Source organism: Tachysurus fulvidraco, chromosome 11 (genome assembly GCF_022655615.1).
Source record: "Tachysurus fulvidraco isolate hzauxx_2018 chromosome 11, HZAU_PFXX_2.0, whole genome shotgun sequence".
In the NCBI taxonomy this organism is placed as follows: Eukaryota; Metazoa; Chordata; class Actinopteri; order Siluriformes; family Bagridae; genus Tachysurus; species Tachysurus fulvidraco.
This window is the reverse complement of record NC_062528.1, coordinates 15,436,581-15,455,116: the sequence shown is the minus strand read 5'-3', so window position 1 is coordinate 15,455,116 and position 18,536 is coordinate 15,436,581. Positions and strand designations below refer to the sequence as shown.

The following is an 18,536-nucleotide window of genomic DNA, read 5'->3' as shown; positions in this document are numbered from 1 at the left end:
GCTCGGTTGCTGAAAGGTGAGGAAGATACAGCAGAACGTACTGCTGCTCCAAATGTACTACTACATTAACGCAATCTAGGAAATAGCGCTAGACCCCAGATAGGCATTTTCCAATAATCAAATAAAACAAGGTCCTGCCAAGCAACAGGATCATCCTACAGAGTCGATCACATGATGTATCACCTGTCCAGATTCGTACCCAATGTACTATTACAGTACATAGTTCATAGTTGTTTTTTTTTCATTATTTTCTTAATAACTGTACTGTAGCCTTCCGCTCAGCTTGAACTAGTCCCTTTCATCAGTAAAGCTTTACTGTCTACAGAACTGTCGAGGGTTTTTTTTTGTTATTGACACCATCCTGTGTTACTATTAAGTGAAACTACTGACCCGTATCTGCCTGAATTTCATGCATTGTGCTGCTGCCACATGATTGGCTGATCGGTTAAGTTCAAAATTAAACTGAGGACCTCAGACTTTGCATAAACTATTTATTATACAGAAATGCGAATGTTTTTATATGTGTAGGATAAAATGAATTTTAAATAATAAATGAAGGTAATGTAAGAAATGGTGGCATTAATTTAATATATTTTGCCTATATAGTTTCTGCATCTATATTCTCTAAGGAACTGTAAAGATTATACGCTATGTATATTATATTATTGCTTCAACAACAAAAGTGGTAACAGGAACCAATATGTCTCTTGTACATTTCACATTATTAAGTGACTGTTGACTATAAATGTCTAGAGATGAGTAAATACCTACTATGATGTGTCATGATTTAATAAATAAAAACCTGTAATCATTGGCACATTGCTGTGATATAAGATGAAAGGTGATGAAAACACTTCAGGCTGTACAGTTGAAGGTGCTAACATCAAATCTTTCCAAAATGAAACATCATAAAATGATCATATACACAGGCCACAAAACTCAGAGGCTGCAAGTTATGGAAAATATGGTGTTTAGATACAGTTTATAATACTTATTTGTTTCTCATCATGCCTAAAATAAATTTATACACCGCATCTAGAAGGTCTCATATCACGCTCACATGTTCATGAGCTGAAAACATAAAGTGGGCCAAGAAACAGCCTAGAAGCCAGTAATCGATTACTTACAGACACACTAAAGTGAAGCAATGTATGTGGAAAGGAGACATAATTCCTGCATGGTTCACCCAATATAGATGTACGTATCCTCAAATTAAAGTTGACAATCTGCACTTTAACCTAGTCATTTTCAAATCCAGTGTGTTGAAATACCGGCCAAGACAACAAAAGTGGGTAAGTGTGCATGTTTGTGCGTGCATGTGTGTGTGCATGTGTAGTAGAGAATATGGCGTACGGTGAGTGATGTCTCTGCAGATTCTGCTCGGAGGAAGTGGTGAGTGTGAGTGATTCTCAGTCATAAATCATTCCAGCAGGATAGTGGGAGGCTGCCAAGCATGAAGAAATGGTCATGTTCTGCACAGAGACTATCTCTCATACACACGGCCTCTCGTTCCACACGTGCTCCGCTCCACATTTTTATATTTCAGACAAAGAGGGTGTCACACAAAAAAAGCTTAGATTTATGAAAAAGCACATGTGTCAGGAGAAAGAATGGAAGTCTGTATTCACACTCCTATATTTTACAGGGTATGTTACACGCTATATAGCAGTTATTAAATATGTATGTAGATGATAATGACTCATCAATTCTTTTAAATGCTTTCGATGCTGGATCTTAAAGTTTCCTGTGGTGTTCCAAAGTAATCGTTACATTACTAATAATAATTACTAGCTGGTAAAATGGAGCAAATAACAGTTGCAATTTATTGGTAGGAATAAAAATGCTAAGAAATAACATTCATAAATATTACCAAATATTTTAACCCTTTTTACCAGAGATTTTTAATCAATATAAAGAAATGAATTCTTTTAAAGACACAAGTCATATAGAAAAATGATTTAGGACTGTTGGCTTTCAGCGTGTTTTTTTTCCTCTGTTGAATAACCTTACACAGAATTCGAGTGGTTGAAGATAATACATACAATTTTTGATGCTTAGTAATAAGCACTTGGGGCATCTCACAGAGCAGAAATGGCAAAAAAATATTTGAGTTTTTTTTTTTTGTTTGAATATATGGAAAACCTTTAATGTCTACTTTCATATGAGCTTCATATTAACCACCAATATGGAGTTATATATGACCAAGACATCCAGTGCTGAACATGAACACAACAAAACAGGCAGACATTTAATTTTTTTGGCCACTGGTAATAAGGGTTAATAAATACACGACAAATGCATGAAATACATGAAATAAATACATGAAATGTAGATGATGGTCTATTAATGCTTGTTTCACTGTATCATTTGTATCACCCTATTGTTTTTAATCCCAATAAGGAATCACTGTTCACACACTCAATCACACCTAGGGTTGGTTAATGTAGCATATCCATCTAGGCCTGTTTTTTCAGGCATAGAAGAAAACATCAGAACCTGGAGGAAACCTGTGTTCTTCACAAACAGAGGAAGAACATGCCAAGAACATGCCAAACTCCACACAGGCAGTAACCTAAGCTCAGGTTGAACCCAGCACTATGTTGAGGCCTCACCTAAACCATAAGGCGTAATGCTTTCATGTATTTACATAGCTCGGTACTTTATTACTTTTAGTTTAGTTGCAAAATATGTCAGTGTTTTGTGGAAAACACAAACGAATTTAAAGTGCTAAAGGCAAAACACACGAGTCCACAGGGAGCAAAAACCTCAGCTGAACTTCCCTTATTGCACACCATGCATTTTACATGGCACAGCTCTAACATCAGAAAATGACCGAAGCGCCTCTCATGAATAAATATCACGAGCAGCTCAGCGTCTGTTTCAGAGCTGTTCTCAATTAGCAGCTATCACACCGAATTTCTCAAAAAATCCCCACACAGCTGGGAAATGTGAGAACATGGGAATCAGATTCCCTTAACAGGATTTTGACACATTTTTACTCAGCAGGTGACTGCAATAATACTATGGATGATTTCCTAAAATATAAAGTTTATATAATTAATAGATAGATAGATAGATAGATAGATAGATAGATAGATAGATAGATAGATAGATAGATAGATAGATAGATAGATAGATAGATAGATAGATAGATAGATAGATAGATAGATAGATAGATAGATAGATAGATAGATAGATAGATAGATAGATGTGTGCTCCATTAATGGAAGCCATCTTTAGTCAGTTGTTTGAATATTGGCAGCGTCACTGAATTATTATTAATGCAAAGCCTTGGTGTTGAATTATAATGAAATATTTCCTTGTTAAGCATTAATACCAAATTGGCAAAAACCATGTGCCTTCAGCAGCTCATGAAGTAGAGCATCTTAGACCTGGCTCATCAATCTCCGTCATGATGTGTGACTTCACACCGAGACTCGTTCTCTTCTTTCATCAAGTCCTGCTGATTTCCAGGACCATGGCAAGAAAAACCGCACTTCACACATGCATGTCACATGGAAATGTGGAACAAATTAAACTAGTGCACACACAACAACTGACCAATCTGACATCTGAGTCAGTGAGGCAGTACAGGCTGACCAAGAACATAAGAACATTTTTGGCATTAACATTGAGCACTGAAGATTCTGTTTTCCCCAAGCTAATGTTGGTTAGGGCCTCTGATATAAAACAGAAGGCATTTAAGTAACTTCTGAGACCAAGTTATAGCCATTAAAGTGCTCTCAATACACCACAAGGATGCATGGTCTGGGTCCTAAAGCCTGTCTTCATCTAGGCCCTTTCTGTTCTCATGGCTATTTCCCCTGAGTAGTCTGAAGAATAAGAGGTGGGGAAGGATAAGAGCTCCTGGCATCATGCCATTCATAATTACCTCACACTCTGGCTTGGCCAACGGGAAACCCAAAGCCTTAATCAATTAGCAATCAGCGGTTGGCTCAGAAGGAGTGCGAGTCCCTGTATGGCCCCAATGTGCAGACACAAGTTTAGGGGCTTGTCCAGAACCCTGCTGTCATCAGAACAGTCTACGGTTAAAAAAAAAACATCCAACTGTCTGAAGTATCACAGGCTCATGAGGCAAAACACCATTTCTGACACTAATATTTTAACTGGAAATAAAAGCAAAGATCTTAAAGCTAACAATGAATAGAAAGTAATGAAGGTAATTCTAATGAGTGTCAGATCACTGTCCTAAAATAGAGTTTAAAACCAAACTCTAAGCTATAAAAATATATATTCAAAATCCTGTTTGGAATCTTTTAGTGTTTCTTGATGAGAAGTTAACGCCCTGTAAACCCAGGTTAGTTCCAAACATATACATTTTATATGTCGCTTCAACAGTTATAGAAAACATTATAAGATTATTTACAATTATATTCGTTTAGCACTAAATGAAGTCACAGCAATATAAAGGCTGCTCATTCGTCTTTCTATTAAACAAAGACAATCGTGATATAGTGGGAAAATGTATAACAGATAATATTATAATGTGAATATATCCCACATGGTTTATGCCTGCAGCTGTCATTATAATAGCTCTTCTAATCAGAATCGGATATAATAACAGGAACTGTTTAAATCGGATATGCACACTAGGTGACTAAATACTGTACTGTATGTGTCAGCTGTCAAAAAGATTTCCAATGAAGGAGGCAGTTGTCTGTCTGGATGGGATTAAAATAATCAAACTTGCAGAGAATTTGTATACAAAATAAATAACTAATAATAATAAATAATAATTTGTAATCTGGTCCGTAAAAACACTGTTATGGTCAATAGAGACAGAAATCAAATTATAGAGTGGCACTAGATTTTTGTCCACTTGGTCAGGACAGAAAAGAAGTGAGTGGGGTTGTGATCAGTGGAGGCTACTGCAATACTTTGCCTTAAATAGTTACCTTTAGGTACAAACGTTTTTGTAAAGAAATGACTATACTGCTCCTAGTGGTGATAATATTGTGTAACAGTAAAGAAAGAATAATTCATGCTGTCCCACAAGAGGTCAGTATTTCCTTAACTTCTGGTCCTCTCAAACCTGAAGACGATAGAGTACTGTATGTAAAGTTAAAAGTTCTTTTCAGAAGTACAGCTTCTGTAGAGACCTCATTACTGACTGCTTAGGAAAATGTTAAGTTTGTCTTACCCTGGAGATATTGAGGTTTTTCTGTCATTTCATTCTGACTTGTTTCGACAGTTCCTGCTGAAATGCTGAAATTTCCACAGAAATGCGCTAAAGTGATTTCCTTTCAGCTCACACGATCCTGAGGTGTGTAGTAACATGCTCCGTTTATTCTCTTACATGTGCTTAAGTATCTCTAAACCTATTGCACTTGTAATTGTATGAGTAGTTTTACTGGGGATATGTTTTACTCTGCGTGTTTGAATACACCATGTGGATAAATCCTAAACTTTGTTATATACACTATTTAAAAAAAGTCACATTAATAACACTCAAGGGTTCTTAGGCTGTCCTCTTGAGGCAAATCCTTAAAGGCTCTGTGTAGATCCCTGCAACAATGAGGTTTCTTTAGCAGAAAGTATTTTTTTAGCAACCCTTAACTATACAAAGACACTCTTAAAGGAGCCCTTTATCTAATAGCATGTGTAGACATCCTATCACATTGTGATGCAATGGTTTGTGATCTATTTGCACCATTATCTTCATTATCATCATCATCATCCCTGCTTCTTTTTCTCATAAAATGTAAATTTGTTTATGTGAAATAAGTAATGCAGGGAAAGTTGTCTTTGTATCTCATTTTCTATTCAAGTAGTTACAGTAACAGAAAAAGTACACTATAGTAACAGAGTAAGGATTTTAACATTTTTATGATCTGATATTTAGCCATTCTTTATGTTTTTATACAATGCAGTCTTAATTTAATATAGTTCTGGCCTCAGAAATGTTTTAAGCTGTAAAAAGAAGAGAAATTATCTGCTGCAAACAAGCTAATCCGTGTCTATGAAGCTAAATGGCAGACCTGTACCTGGGTGCCTGTATTATCCTGTAGCTGCTATCGGGAAAACAGAATGCACTTAAATGTGACAGTTAAAAGTTGATTTTAAACAAGAAACCTTAACCAAATGACATCTGCACTGATGTGACGCCATCGATAAATTACTTAGCTATTCATGGTCCGTTTATTAAACTAGCCTGATTCAGACTGACATTGCACCTGGTGCTGTTTTTGACTTGCGTGACCAGAAAAGCTAGGGGCAACCTCACGCTTTGTCATCCGTCTCATTTTTCCGTCACTGTTGTTGGGTTGTCTAGGTTGCCTGGGGAAACATCATCAGTAATCATAATGCAGTCTTACACACCCACACACTTCTGTTGAGTTCAGGTGGAAAATACAAGTTTTTGTCACAAATATTTCACGAGAATGTGCAAGTGCAATTTAGCAATGAGACGTGTCAAAAAAAGGACAAATGGTACTTAAAACAGATGTATTTTTTATTAACCAGCCTACACATTATGGTTCTATAATGTCTTGATAGTACAATAGATGTAGTCCTTGGATGAGCTGCAGGGGCCTTTTTTCTATTTTTTTTTTTTATCGGGACCAAATGTATGTTTAGCTGGAGGACTTAAACATACAACCTTTAAAAAAAAAAAGGTGGGGCTGAAATTTCTTCTGGGTTACTGAGGTTGAGGTGGGGCTGTGAGTGTATAGGTGTAGGCATATCACTCGTTTATTGTTTAGCTATAATAAGATGCATGTAACTGGAAAAAATCCAAAAAGAAAATTACAATTGTATTTTGTGTGTGTGTGTGTGTGTGTGTGTGTGTGTGTGTGTGTGTGTGTGTGTGTGTGTGTGTGTGTGTGTGTGTGTGAGACCATGGAGCCTCAGGCTTGTAGCATCTGTCCAGTAAGTACCGGGTTTCTGTCTCTGATAAGAGATTCTGTGATCTCTGTTAGTCTTTCTACAGACCTCTCCCAGAGCTCAGGGACCTGAAGGAGCAGACAAAGACATACACACACACACACACACACACACACACACACACACACACACACACACACACACATTACAAAAGGTTACACAGGTGTCATAACTAACAGCCCTTTAGCAAAGGATAAATGGGGTGTAAACAGAGAGCACAAACCACTTTTCGTAGTTCCGTTCAGGACAAGAAAGTCACGAATATAAAAGACACAAAAAAACCAGCAACAAAACACAAAGAAATGCAGAGATAACCACAGAGTCTTGCACAAAGCCTGAATGAGTCAATGGACCCACCCCATCACTGTAAGAAAGCAGTTAAAATGATGGGGAATGTGCTTTATTACATAATCTGGGCAGGTTCTTTACTGTAACACACATGTTTAATATTTAGCTTAACCAGTGGCCTTCATGGAGAAAATGTCCGACACGATAGCTCCTTGGAATTCTTAACAATTTACAGCCTGTGATATTAGGCAGAAAACACATCAAAGCCACCAAAAGAGCTTTTATTCGTTAAGTCAGTCAAGCTCTTGAAATTGTTTATCTTCCTTGTACGGTCTCTTGGTGTCTTTTGGCGTAATCTATAGTATTTCATGTGACGTCTAGGGTTTTAATGAGTGCTGCTCCGTTCTCGTTTCGTGCTCTGCACCAGCTGCTAATTGCCGTGCAACAAATAACATCAATCCAGCTCCTAACTTGTCACCTGAATTGCTTTTTTGTGTGGAAACGAAATCAAAATGAAAATCCAGGAATCAAATGGAGATTCCATTTGGATAAAATCTTGGGTTTTCCACTTAATATACTTTCTCTGTTCTGTGGAACTCAAAGGGAATGCGCACTTTCAAGTCACTTTCACTCAGGAATAAACTGTGTCATCCTGCTGTAGTTTATTTTTAATGAATTCCAATCGTGTGACGTCTCATGTGGCTCATGCTGGAAATCCCACTTCTGACACTAATGTTTTGATTTCAAAGAAGGTCGAATGCTTTGAGTCCATACTGCACCTAGTAACTCTAATGCTTCATTTTAACAAATAGCTACTTTTCTATAACGATTTACGCACTTAATGCATAGCATATAGTTTGCCAAGCTTATTATTATCTGCTAGGGTAGGGGTGTAATACCTTATCCATATATCAGAGGTGGGTTTATAATAAATTTATTCCACTGAAAGCTCTAATGTGCTTCCCAGACTCATGTACTGGTTGGCCGATGGCAACTGCTTTAAGACTACACTGGAACCCGGCTTTCCTGAAATGTGTGGTTATACTATTACAGTGATCCCTCGTTTATCGCGGTTAATGGGGACCCCTCGCGTTAGGTGAAAATCCGCGAAGTAGGATTGGCCCTAAGTTTGACCTTTTCACTGATGGTCATCATCTTCCTCTTCCTCTTCGGCTCACTAGAGGAATCTTTCGCTGGGACACGGTGCTTTGGAGGCATTGTAAGGCCTTAAGGAAAAGTTAATTTCAAACACAATACGCGAGACACAGTTGACAGCGTGAACGAGAGTGGATACAACAAGGGAAGAAGCTGGGAGAAGATGCGATGATGTGCAGCCAATCAGCTCAGATCTCGCGCCGGGAACCAATCATGTGCCTTGTCTGAGTGCCCTTGGGTAGGTACAAAGCCTCTGAGAGAGTTTCTCTCTTTGTCTGGCATCCTGGGATTGTTTTTATGTTTATTTTTTGATTAATATTTTTGAAAAATCAGCGATGCTGAGGCCGCGAAACTTGAAAAAATGTCCTTTTAGCTGTTCTGGTACAGTAAAGCTGATTGGCTTCGGTTTTGTGGAGAGTCTCCAATGCAAATCCCTGTGAATTACTGTAAAGCGGATCAGTTAGAACGAGCATGTTAACCTCCAGTCACCACTGTGGATAATGTAATGATGTAATGTAATAAAGCATAGCACGTTATTTAAATGCATTTTTACAGACTTAAATAATTGTAGGTGCTGACTCGCATGCAGTAGTAGTTGTTCATTTCTAAGAAACAGTTTAAAGTTGCACATCATGTTCGAAACCTTGGCAAAAAGTCTGCACTCACGTTCAGTTCAATTCATTACATGTATTTATGTAAAAAATTGTGTTCCCGCTATTGTAAACGCGTAAAGTAAAACTGCAATTTTCTGTGGTGTGATTTATTCTAGTAAATGCTCATGTGTGTAGTGCAGCAGGAGATGCATACAGTACGATTCAGAATGAGTTCCAGCATTGAGGTACATCATATCACATAACTGTTTAATTTTCCCAAAATCAATAGTGAGTAGTTTTGTTTTTTTTTCTTTTCTGGATGTTAAACCTTAATAAGAATATGAAAACATTGCAGACCACCAGCCTGCTTGCCTGTCAGTACTCTGATGTGTAATGTCTGCATCCTGGACTGGGCTGCTGATTCCCTGATAGATCGAAACCATGCTGAATGAGTTCATGACCAAGATTGCTTGATTAAACAAAGAAAAACTTGCAGCCACACCGTCCCTCTACAAATAAGACAAGACACCATGCTATAGGGCAACTAGCCATACTTTGACCGTGACTGAACAATTTCAGAACCACACAGTTATGGGTTTTGATCTCCACTGTCTCAAAAACCAACAATGGGAACTAAATGAGTAGCAAATGCACCTACAGCAGATTCTCTCCATGATCTAAAATCCATGCCTCATGACACAGAATTTCCACAAGAGGGTCCGTTCGTGAACTTGCCGATGATTCACTACTTGCTTATTGATTAAAGTATTGCTTTCTCTAAGCACATCAAATGAAGAGCTGAAATCATAAATCTAATCCCAGCATTTCTCCTGCCATGCAACACTGTTTAAATTTTTACTTTTGGCACCAATTTAAAAAAACGTCCAAAAGGTTTCCTGTTTTTCCTTACGTAACACTCACTATATTTTTACATAATTATTTTTAAAACGTATTGGCTAAGAAGCCACGACATCTGTGTGCAGTCAACAGGAATACTCAATACACTGTAAGCCATCGTACCTCAAACCTCTTTACACAGTCTCTATATCTGACAGCTCTAACTGTTTGAAATTTTCAACTTAAGACATTTCCATACATCAAATATGTATGGAGGAAAATCTGAGTTTCAGAACTTTTTTTGGTAGGGCATTTGCAAATTTCTGTCATATCTGCGTAGTGCAAAGTTTTCCGCTCACCCGCAAATGTTTTACAGTCCTGTCTATAATGTTGCAAAAATTAACCGCAGCTAAACACAAAACTGTTCGTGTGGCTGGTTTTGTTATTGGGCCGACATCAGTACTGGCGAAATGAAAATGAAAAAAAAAAAAGAAAAGAAAATAAGTTAAGTCATGAAAGCCAGCAAAAGATCACCAAGGAGGATCAAAGATTCAACGCCTGCATAAGATCCTATATTGAATGGTTTCCACTGAGGAATATTGATGGTGGAATATGAATCATATATCATGAGAAAGGTCAGAGTAAGTAAGAATTTCCTGGTTATGATTCAGAGTTGGCTTTTTGAATGGCTTTACCTTATTGCCCTCGTTTTCCAGTGAATTTGTTCAATAGTAGGCTCAAGCCAATTTATTAATTAAATGTAAACAGTTTGGCCTTTTAAACAGTTTGGCCTTTAAAAGTGCCCAGTTCTTTAAACAGGATTATTGTAATTCTGCTCTAAACTAACCAAGCTATCATGGTCAAGTAAACAGTAAAATATAAAAAAGCTATTGAGGACAAGCCAGAAGATCTTAAATTAAAGTATTCCCGTCCTGCCAATATTTTATGTTTATCCACTGCCGAGTTAAAGGTGTACAATTCTCGGTGATCAAATGATCTCATGTTATTCTCTGGTTAATAACAGAAATGAAATTTCTACTCTGGTTCTCTCATAAAGCCTTACTACTTCATAAAAGAAAAATCGAAGCCCACAGGAGTCAGAGAAACGTGCTAGCGGTGAAAAACACTCCGATCTGAAATGACCCAGCACTGAGAATTCTGTGCTCCATAAATCAGTCAGAGTTGGAAAAGAATTGATGTGTGAAGCACCCAATACTCTCACGCTTCACTACGTTTCCACTGTGAACTGACAGCAGTCCAGGGGAAGCGGCAGAAACCCGACTAATGAGCTCGACTCTGTCTATTGTTATGGCTCGTACTTAAAGAAAAGCGGGAATGCAATATGCACATCTTAATTCCTCTTAAAAGTCTCCATCTAGCAGACGTAATAACTTGTCACTTGTAATGAGAGAACTTTCCACTGATGCCTGGTGTCTTTTCCAGCTTTTTCTAAAATGGATAAAACATTCGCTGGTGCTTCATGCAGCTCCAAGTTGGGGCACATGTCATCTTATAGTGCAGGTTGATTCATCTGGGAATTTAGACTCAAAACTTTAGTAAAGTGAACAGTACAAAGTCCTGCAGGAATTGAGATCAAAGCTAATGTACTGGTCAATATTCTTACCGGTCTTAAACATGGCTGGGAAACTGGCTGATGAATTAAACGGTTGAAGCAATGTAAAGTAAACTGTGCACTTGAGAGAAAAATGTATTTGAAAAAATAATTGATTTTCATCTATGATTTCAAATTGTTTTGTTCTTGCTCAGCACTTGAAATGACTCGATTTTTGCTGCTGGTGTAATAAAATAAATGAGCCCAGAAGCTGCTTTACCAAGGTACAGAAACCTGCTGTTAATAAAGATGATAAATTTGATACAGTACATTGGACCACCAGGGATTCTGGGATTTGGGGTTTGGTTTAAACGATGCATGTGTCTCCATGTGAGATCTGCTGAAGATAACTATGAATTATTTTAATTTATTCATCCATTCATTCATCTCCAATATCAGTGACCTTCCATCGATTCGGTTCTTAATCGAATGGACATGCCTTGCTTTCGGAGGTAATCTACATAGTTCAAGGTTGTGAGGCAGATGAGATTCAGCTGGAGATGCTGAAGGCACTGGATAAGGATGGGGTTGTTTGGTTAGCACACTTATTCAATGTTGCATGGAGATCTGGGGCAGTCGTTTCTTGGACTAGAAAAATATCGTGGTGGTCACTAGTTTTAAAAATGAGGTCCAAGGGATTTCCTCAATCATAGGGGAATCACACATTTAGAGCTGAATTGCACAGCTTTGGGAGGAGTTAGGGGAATATGCTAATCAGGGATATATGTGTCTGAGGTTATGGGTCTCTTCCTGAAAATAGTGAGAGATTCGATTAAGGTGAAAAATGCAACCTTTCCCCAGACACAGGACTCTATAATATCTTGGGGTCTTGGTTAGAGGTGATAAAAAACGGTATGAGATAGACTGACCATTGGCTTGGGTCAGTGGCAGCAGTGTCACAGCTGCTGTACCAGTCTGAGGTGGTTGATCTTCAAAAGCTCACTTTGTACACAAAGCTCTGTGTTTACCAGTCAATCTACATTTTCATCCTCATCTTCATATGGTCATGAGCTATGGGTAAGGACCAAAAAAATCAAGTGACAAATACAGGTGACAGGAAAAGGATTTCTCCCCATGACTGTTTGGTCTAATGTCTGAGACAATTGTGAGTTTGTGTCAGGACTCAGCCCATGTGCATCTGTTTATGTTTTGTGTCACGTGTCTGCCCCGCCCTTGTCTCTTCCTGCCCGCCTCTGCACACCTGTTCCTTATGTGTTGATTGTCATGTGTATTTAACTGTGCTGCGTTGCCTATGGCAGGGCGGAATCCTCTGTCGTTGTTCTGCTGTTGTGTTGTCCTGTTCTGTGTTTTTTAGTTAATAAACCCTGTTTATTTTAGCTATCCTGCATTTGGGACTGTTTTATCCCCGCCTCCCTGACAGTTTGACAATTAATGAGAGCCGCAGACTTGAGCCACATCTCCTCCAAATTGAGTTGATCTGTTTGTAGTGGTTTGGGTACCTTATAAGGATAGCCCCTGATCAGTAGAACTATGTAAGGCATGATGCCTTGGCTAAAAAGACCCCTGAATAGACCTAGAACACACACTGGAGAGAGCTCCTAGTTGACTTAGGAATGTCTGTGGATATCCCCAGAAGAAGCTAGACTCTGTAGCTGGGAACAGAGTCTGGACTGGATTTCTCAGCCTGTTGGTAACCGAACCCATTACCAGGAAAGGACGAAGAAAAGTGAATGAATGAACTACAAATTGATGCATGCAAATTTTGGGTGTCTTGTTAATCTACTTACTATTACTGTTAATTATGTGAAAAGTAGCAGTTGTGAAAAGGCTGGTCGGTGGATTGATTTTGGAAGTTTTGTATTTTAAGATTGACATTAGGAGAAAGTTAAATCCATACAGTCAACAAGATAAAAAAAAAAAAAAAAGATAAATCTAAGTTACAGTTCCTAGTGATCTTGGACATTTCTCATGTTTAACAGAAAATCAGATAGAATAGAAGTTTAATAGAAGTTCAGTTGAAAAATCACTGGCATTGTTTCAAGCAATAACCAAACTGCAGTGGCACTCATTGGGCTGGTTTTGTTCAAGAAAGGAAAATTTGCTGAAGAAAAGTGAATGGTCCTTAAGCCAGCCAGACCACACAGTGAGAAGCCATTGCCTAACTGTCCTTGGAAATTCCAGAGCTGCAATCAACCTTTCCATCAGCAGCAAGCGGCCCACCGCTGCCTCACAGCAGCACAAGCTTTGAAGATGGATCTTCAGCAATTAGGATCTCAACACCTACAATTAGCACCACTCCCTGGCCAGATTCATTGCCTCTGCAAGGTCTTACACATCCTAACATCACCTTTAGTGGGAAAAACCGAGGGAAGATGTATAACAATTTGGATTTGGATGTGAGAAAAAGAGACTATTTAGTAAGCTGAGCACTAGCTCTCTGATTCAAATGACTAAATCGCTCATGACTGGATTATGAGTGTGTTTGAGCATTGTTTCCAAGCTACCACAAGAGGGCACCACCTAAAAGAAAGCATGAAAAACAATGAATTACAGAGAAATTGTTATCATTTAGATTTTTATCAAATCCTTTATGCATGTTGAAATTGTTTTTCTGCTTAGGAATCTCAATAGTCAAGGACGTTTTGAAAATGATAATATGATGATTCACGATTTCCAGACTAATGTCTTGAGAAAGTTTCCAACGTCGCAAAATAAATTCTGAACTTCACTGAAGTCAGATAAATATTAGTGAACTGGAGCTCATGAAAAATGTGGATGTTGTTACATTCCAGAAGAAACTAAAAGTACAAATGCTTCCATTTACCATAACCTTAATGGTTGAAGTTATATAATATATAGTATGATACAAATTGCATTAAGAAGTACTAATTGTAAAAAGTTGTACAGATTATTAAAAAAAAAAGTGGTGAAAGAAAACTGAGAACAGATGAAAACTAGTAGAATTATTTCTTTGCAAAACATCATCATAAAGCAATATACTACTTCATACTTCTAAACTATGTCATGAGAACGAAAGCCTGACAATAGACTTAAAAGCAGCCCTGTCTCTGCCTAAGCAGTATTGCATTTCTTGCTCTGACAGTGCATTTCTTTTAGGGTATTATGATATCTCTGGGTACAGACTGACCCCCCTTTCCATCTCCAGCCTCCATTCAGTGGGCAGTAGCTAGAGGGGAAGACCATGACAGAAATCTCCAGCTCATATACCATCAGCTCTAGAGATTTGATATGGGCCTAAATCCCAATGCCGTCCTCGGTGAAGTGTCCTCTCATGTGAAGATGGCCATTTTCATTATAGATGAGCTCAAATCAGGTGGCAGCAGGGTCACGCAGGGTTGGAGCTCATATTTGATGCGTTGGTGAATAGAAAATGACAACGAATCTTAAATCAAGTTGTTTTTTTTGAACGTGGTTTTGATTGATTCCAGCCGCTAGGGACTCGCTATATTTTTTGTCATAAAACTGAAACTAGAGCCTTTTGCCATGGAACAAAAAAGCAGTGTTGTCATAGTGGTTATGATTAATTTGACTTCATAAATTATCAGCAAGTTTTTTTTTTACAGCACGTTCCAAGTTCGAATCTAGCCTCAGGTCACTGCTTAGGGAACAGAAAGATTAAATAACTTGTCTCTCTATACACTTTACTCACTTCAATTTGCACATATTTAATTTCCTCCCTACAAAACATCTTTTTTTCTGTAGAAAGGAAAATGTGTGGACCTACGCCAAATCTTATGAGGACCCTGTCATGCCTAATCCCACTCACCTCATAGAGAGCGATCCTGTTTTGTTTGACTGCACATTTCTCCTTTTGAGTGCTTCTCCTCAATCTCGCCAGCATTTCTATTCAAACTCTGCATTTCATGGTGTTGATTTAAGAGCAGCTCAGATAAACTAAGGTTCAACGAGGGAAAAAAAAAAAAACAGAATAAGTGATAAAGCAAGTTTCCGCTTTGAGTTTGAAAAGAACGTGGTTATCTATAGAGTTTTCCCCGTCTAACTAAACATGATTTCACAAAGCTCTGTCTGTGCTGTCTGGGTCTATATCCTCTTCTTTCTTCTCAAGAGCACCTTAATCATAATCGGACACACACATAGCACTGGAGCAAAGAAAATACAGGAAGCTTTAGTTGCATTACGAGTGAATGCATTTCTATTTGAACAAGTGAGTGATTACTGTGTTTGTACGTGGCTTGGCGACAGACACACCTGCAAACAATAATGACTACAATGCTCTCTTACATTCGCAGGTCTGAAGGAACGGAGGAAATATGTGTTATGACATCCCCAAGCCCACATAGAAACACAAGACTTCCGCAGCTCGGAATCTCAATGGACCACTGGCTATAAATATCACATTAGGAGTCAACAGGGTCACGAATATCATTTCCTTTTCAAGAAGTGCCGAAAGACTGTCTTGTATGGTGTTGCATGTAACGACAAAACAGGAGCACCCACTCCTCAGAAAAGTGTACAGTTCATGTTTTTACACGGATGTCAAAACAAGCCTACATCACAGACTAAACAACTGCCTTTAACAGACAAGCAGAGGTCGGAGTGTAAGAAAGAGGAAGTCCGCTGGGAATTTGTCTCTGTAAGGTGTGAGAGTTATAATAGTGTTGAACTGAAGCACATAACCGATATAATAACTAATGCAGGATGAGCTAGGGTAAGGACTAATTATGTTGAAAGCCTGTTGAGTAATCTGCAGTGAAATTAAAAGTACAGTAACACTCAAGAATTCTATAAAAACAGCAGTTTAATTCCACCCTTGGCAAATTAACTGACACTGGAGACTCCTTCCAAAAAAAAAGGCTGAAAAAAAACTCACAGAAAACTTCATCATATTAACACAGATGGTTTTAAATCCACCCATCATATAAGTCTCTGTGTAAGTTGTAACTATAAATCTACTGTCTATTAAATCTGTTAAGTACATGTTTAAAAAAGACTGACAATCTTTGATAGAAAAATAGCAACATGAATAATAAGGGGAATAAAACACTTTGGGCTGGTAACGCTGCTTAATGATGGATTGAAGAAACCTACTTGCTCCTTACTGACGGTTTGTCAGTGGTGTGTCAATGTCGAGGGAAAACAAAAGCCTTTCAGAAGATCCAAAAGCACGTCCCGCATTAAATGCTGAAACTCTTAATTCATTACTGTCTGAGCAGTGGACACGCAAAGCTTCAGCCCGGGTGGTCCCCACAAATTTAAACCAAGTGTTCCCTGAGCATAGGCTTATGATCCAAACATATCACAATCAGTTCTTTTACCCATTTACTGTTTACAAACCAATTCGGAGGACCTGGTAAGGACCTGTCTTCCATAATAACATACCGTTTGTTTGTCAGAATGTTGTCTCATGTTGAGTCTCAGCACAAGTATTCGTGAAAGTTGCTTGATGAGCACCGATGGTTTTTTGTGTAATCTGTCAAATCAAAGCTGGGTAAACAGCAGCTCAGTGAGTAACATTTTTCCCCGCAGACTCACATTTGCACATGCCAGTGCACATCTGGAGCTCTGCATGCATAAAAAAGATCACGCGCTACATGCAGAACGAGTTGCCATGGATTTTTTTGACCTCCTGTGGATTTTTTTCTTTAACACCAGGTTAACACATCAGGGAACGGGAGGCCGATTCTGAGACTGTCAGCATGGATATATCAGCCTCAAACAAGGAAAACAGGGAGGTTTATCTAGCTTTTCCAACTGATGGAAAACAAATGTGCAACAAGTAGGCAAGAATACAGAAGTAGGAATCTTTTGCGAATAGAGGATGGCCATTGGAACATAAACAAAGGACTACAGAAATTCCATAGTTAGAGGCAATGCTTCCTCTGAAGGTAGAAACAGAGCATCCAAAATTAGTATGATGTATCCATTTGTTTGTTTTTGAATGAGTTTAATTAGTGCACAGTTTGTTTGCTGTGCTTCTGATGAGAAAATACAGATCCTTATTTAAATAAAAAAGCTCACTTATGGCTTGCCAATATATAGACTCACCTTTCTATTAATGTTACTGTTACAAAGAAACTCATTGGACAAATGAGTCAATATAAATTGGATATTCAAAAATCTTTATCTTTTAAATAAAAACATATAACTGTTCTGTAAGGTCAATATTAAGCCACAAGCACAGCTTCCGGATTTGTGCTTGTCAGGATTGGGTCTGTTCTTTCCTAAAGTTAAGCCGTAAAGGTCGCTCTGAAATCCCCCTAGATGTTTCATTTGGTAGAGATCTGGTCACAGTGAAGGGCATAGCAGTTGCATCGCTTTCATCAAAACACTTATTCAAACTCATACAGTTCAGAGTCAACGACCAAACATAAGAGATAATGGTCAGGTTTTGATGTTGGCTCCTAAACACAAAAGAGCAAGAGCTTCAGGTCTGCCATCATACATTTCATATTAATGACGAACCCAATGCAGAAGTAGTGGAGACGACAAATATTTCAATCAAAGGTCAATAATGCAATGCAGATACAGTATATACGACTCAGCTCGACTAGTTAACGATCTACGAGCGGACGAGTTTACTAGCCATGACTGAGCTAATAGCCTGAAAGTTAAAGCCTTGGAACCTTATCAATGTGAGCAGGCTGGTGAACGTTAAGGTGGATCATTCCTTTAATTTGTCACCTGTGTATGTAAATATTTCAAAACTGACACAGTTATCTACGTACTGTATGTTATTATATAGTAAATACTTGGAGCCTGGAGCTTACTCCTTGGGCAGATATTACACACTGCGTCTATTCAGGACATCTTACAGATGTAAATATGTAAACAGTAAATAGAGTACAGAATGTGTAAGCAACCCCGTGAGAATGCGCTGGAAAATACAAAATGCCTCACATTCCTGCGAAAAGACCCCACTTTCCATGTGTCCAGTTTCACAACTTGTTATCTATTGGTGGCTCAGAAACGCTAAGAGAATGGCTCTTAAGAGCTTCCCCCTTATTCACTCTTCTTTTTTTTTTTTTAAAGGAGTGGTGGATAATCTCCTCTCAGGTTTAGGATTCCTTCGTTGTGCTCTTTGAGGAGAAGGAAGCAGAGGAGAGTAAACACCAGGGCTCTCACTCAGGGGATTAGTGTGCCCATATATCATCATGACAACCCTTTTCAGCGACTGATGGGTCACCAGGACCCTCAGCTATAAGGAT

At 38.4% G+C, this 18,536-nt stretch overlaps 1 protein-coding gene across 5 annotated transcripts in view; it reads right to left on the bottom strand.

Annotated features, from left to right (window-relative positions):
- Positions 1–6,451: 6,451 nt before the first annotated feature.
- The window catches only part of crppa (CDP-L-ribitol pyrophosphorylase A), a 31,339-nt gene continuing 19,254 nt past the window's right edge, over positions 6,452–18,536 (bottom strand). For 4 of the 5 annotated variants that reach the window (XM_027147998.2, XM_027147999.2, XM_027148000.2 and 1 more), the window contains one exon: positions 6,452–6,971. In XM_027147998.2, coding sequence (XP_027003799.2) covers positions 6,867–6,971 — 105 coding nt within the window. In that variant the 3' untranslated portion in view covers positions 6,452–6,866. Of the gene's footprint in view, positions 6,972–13,302; positions 13,870–18,536 lie in introns of those variants that run through there. The other variant, XM_047820921.1, reaches the window with a different exon arrangement.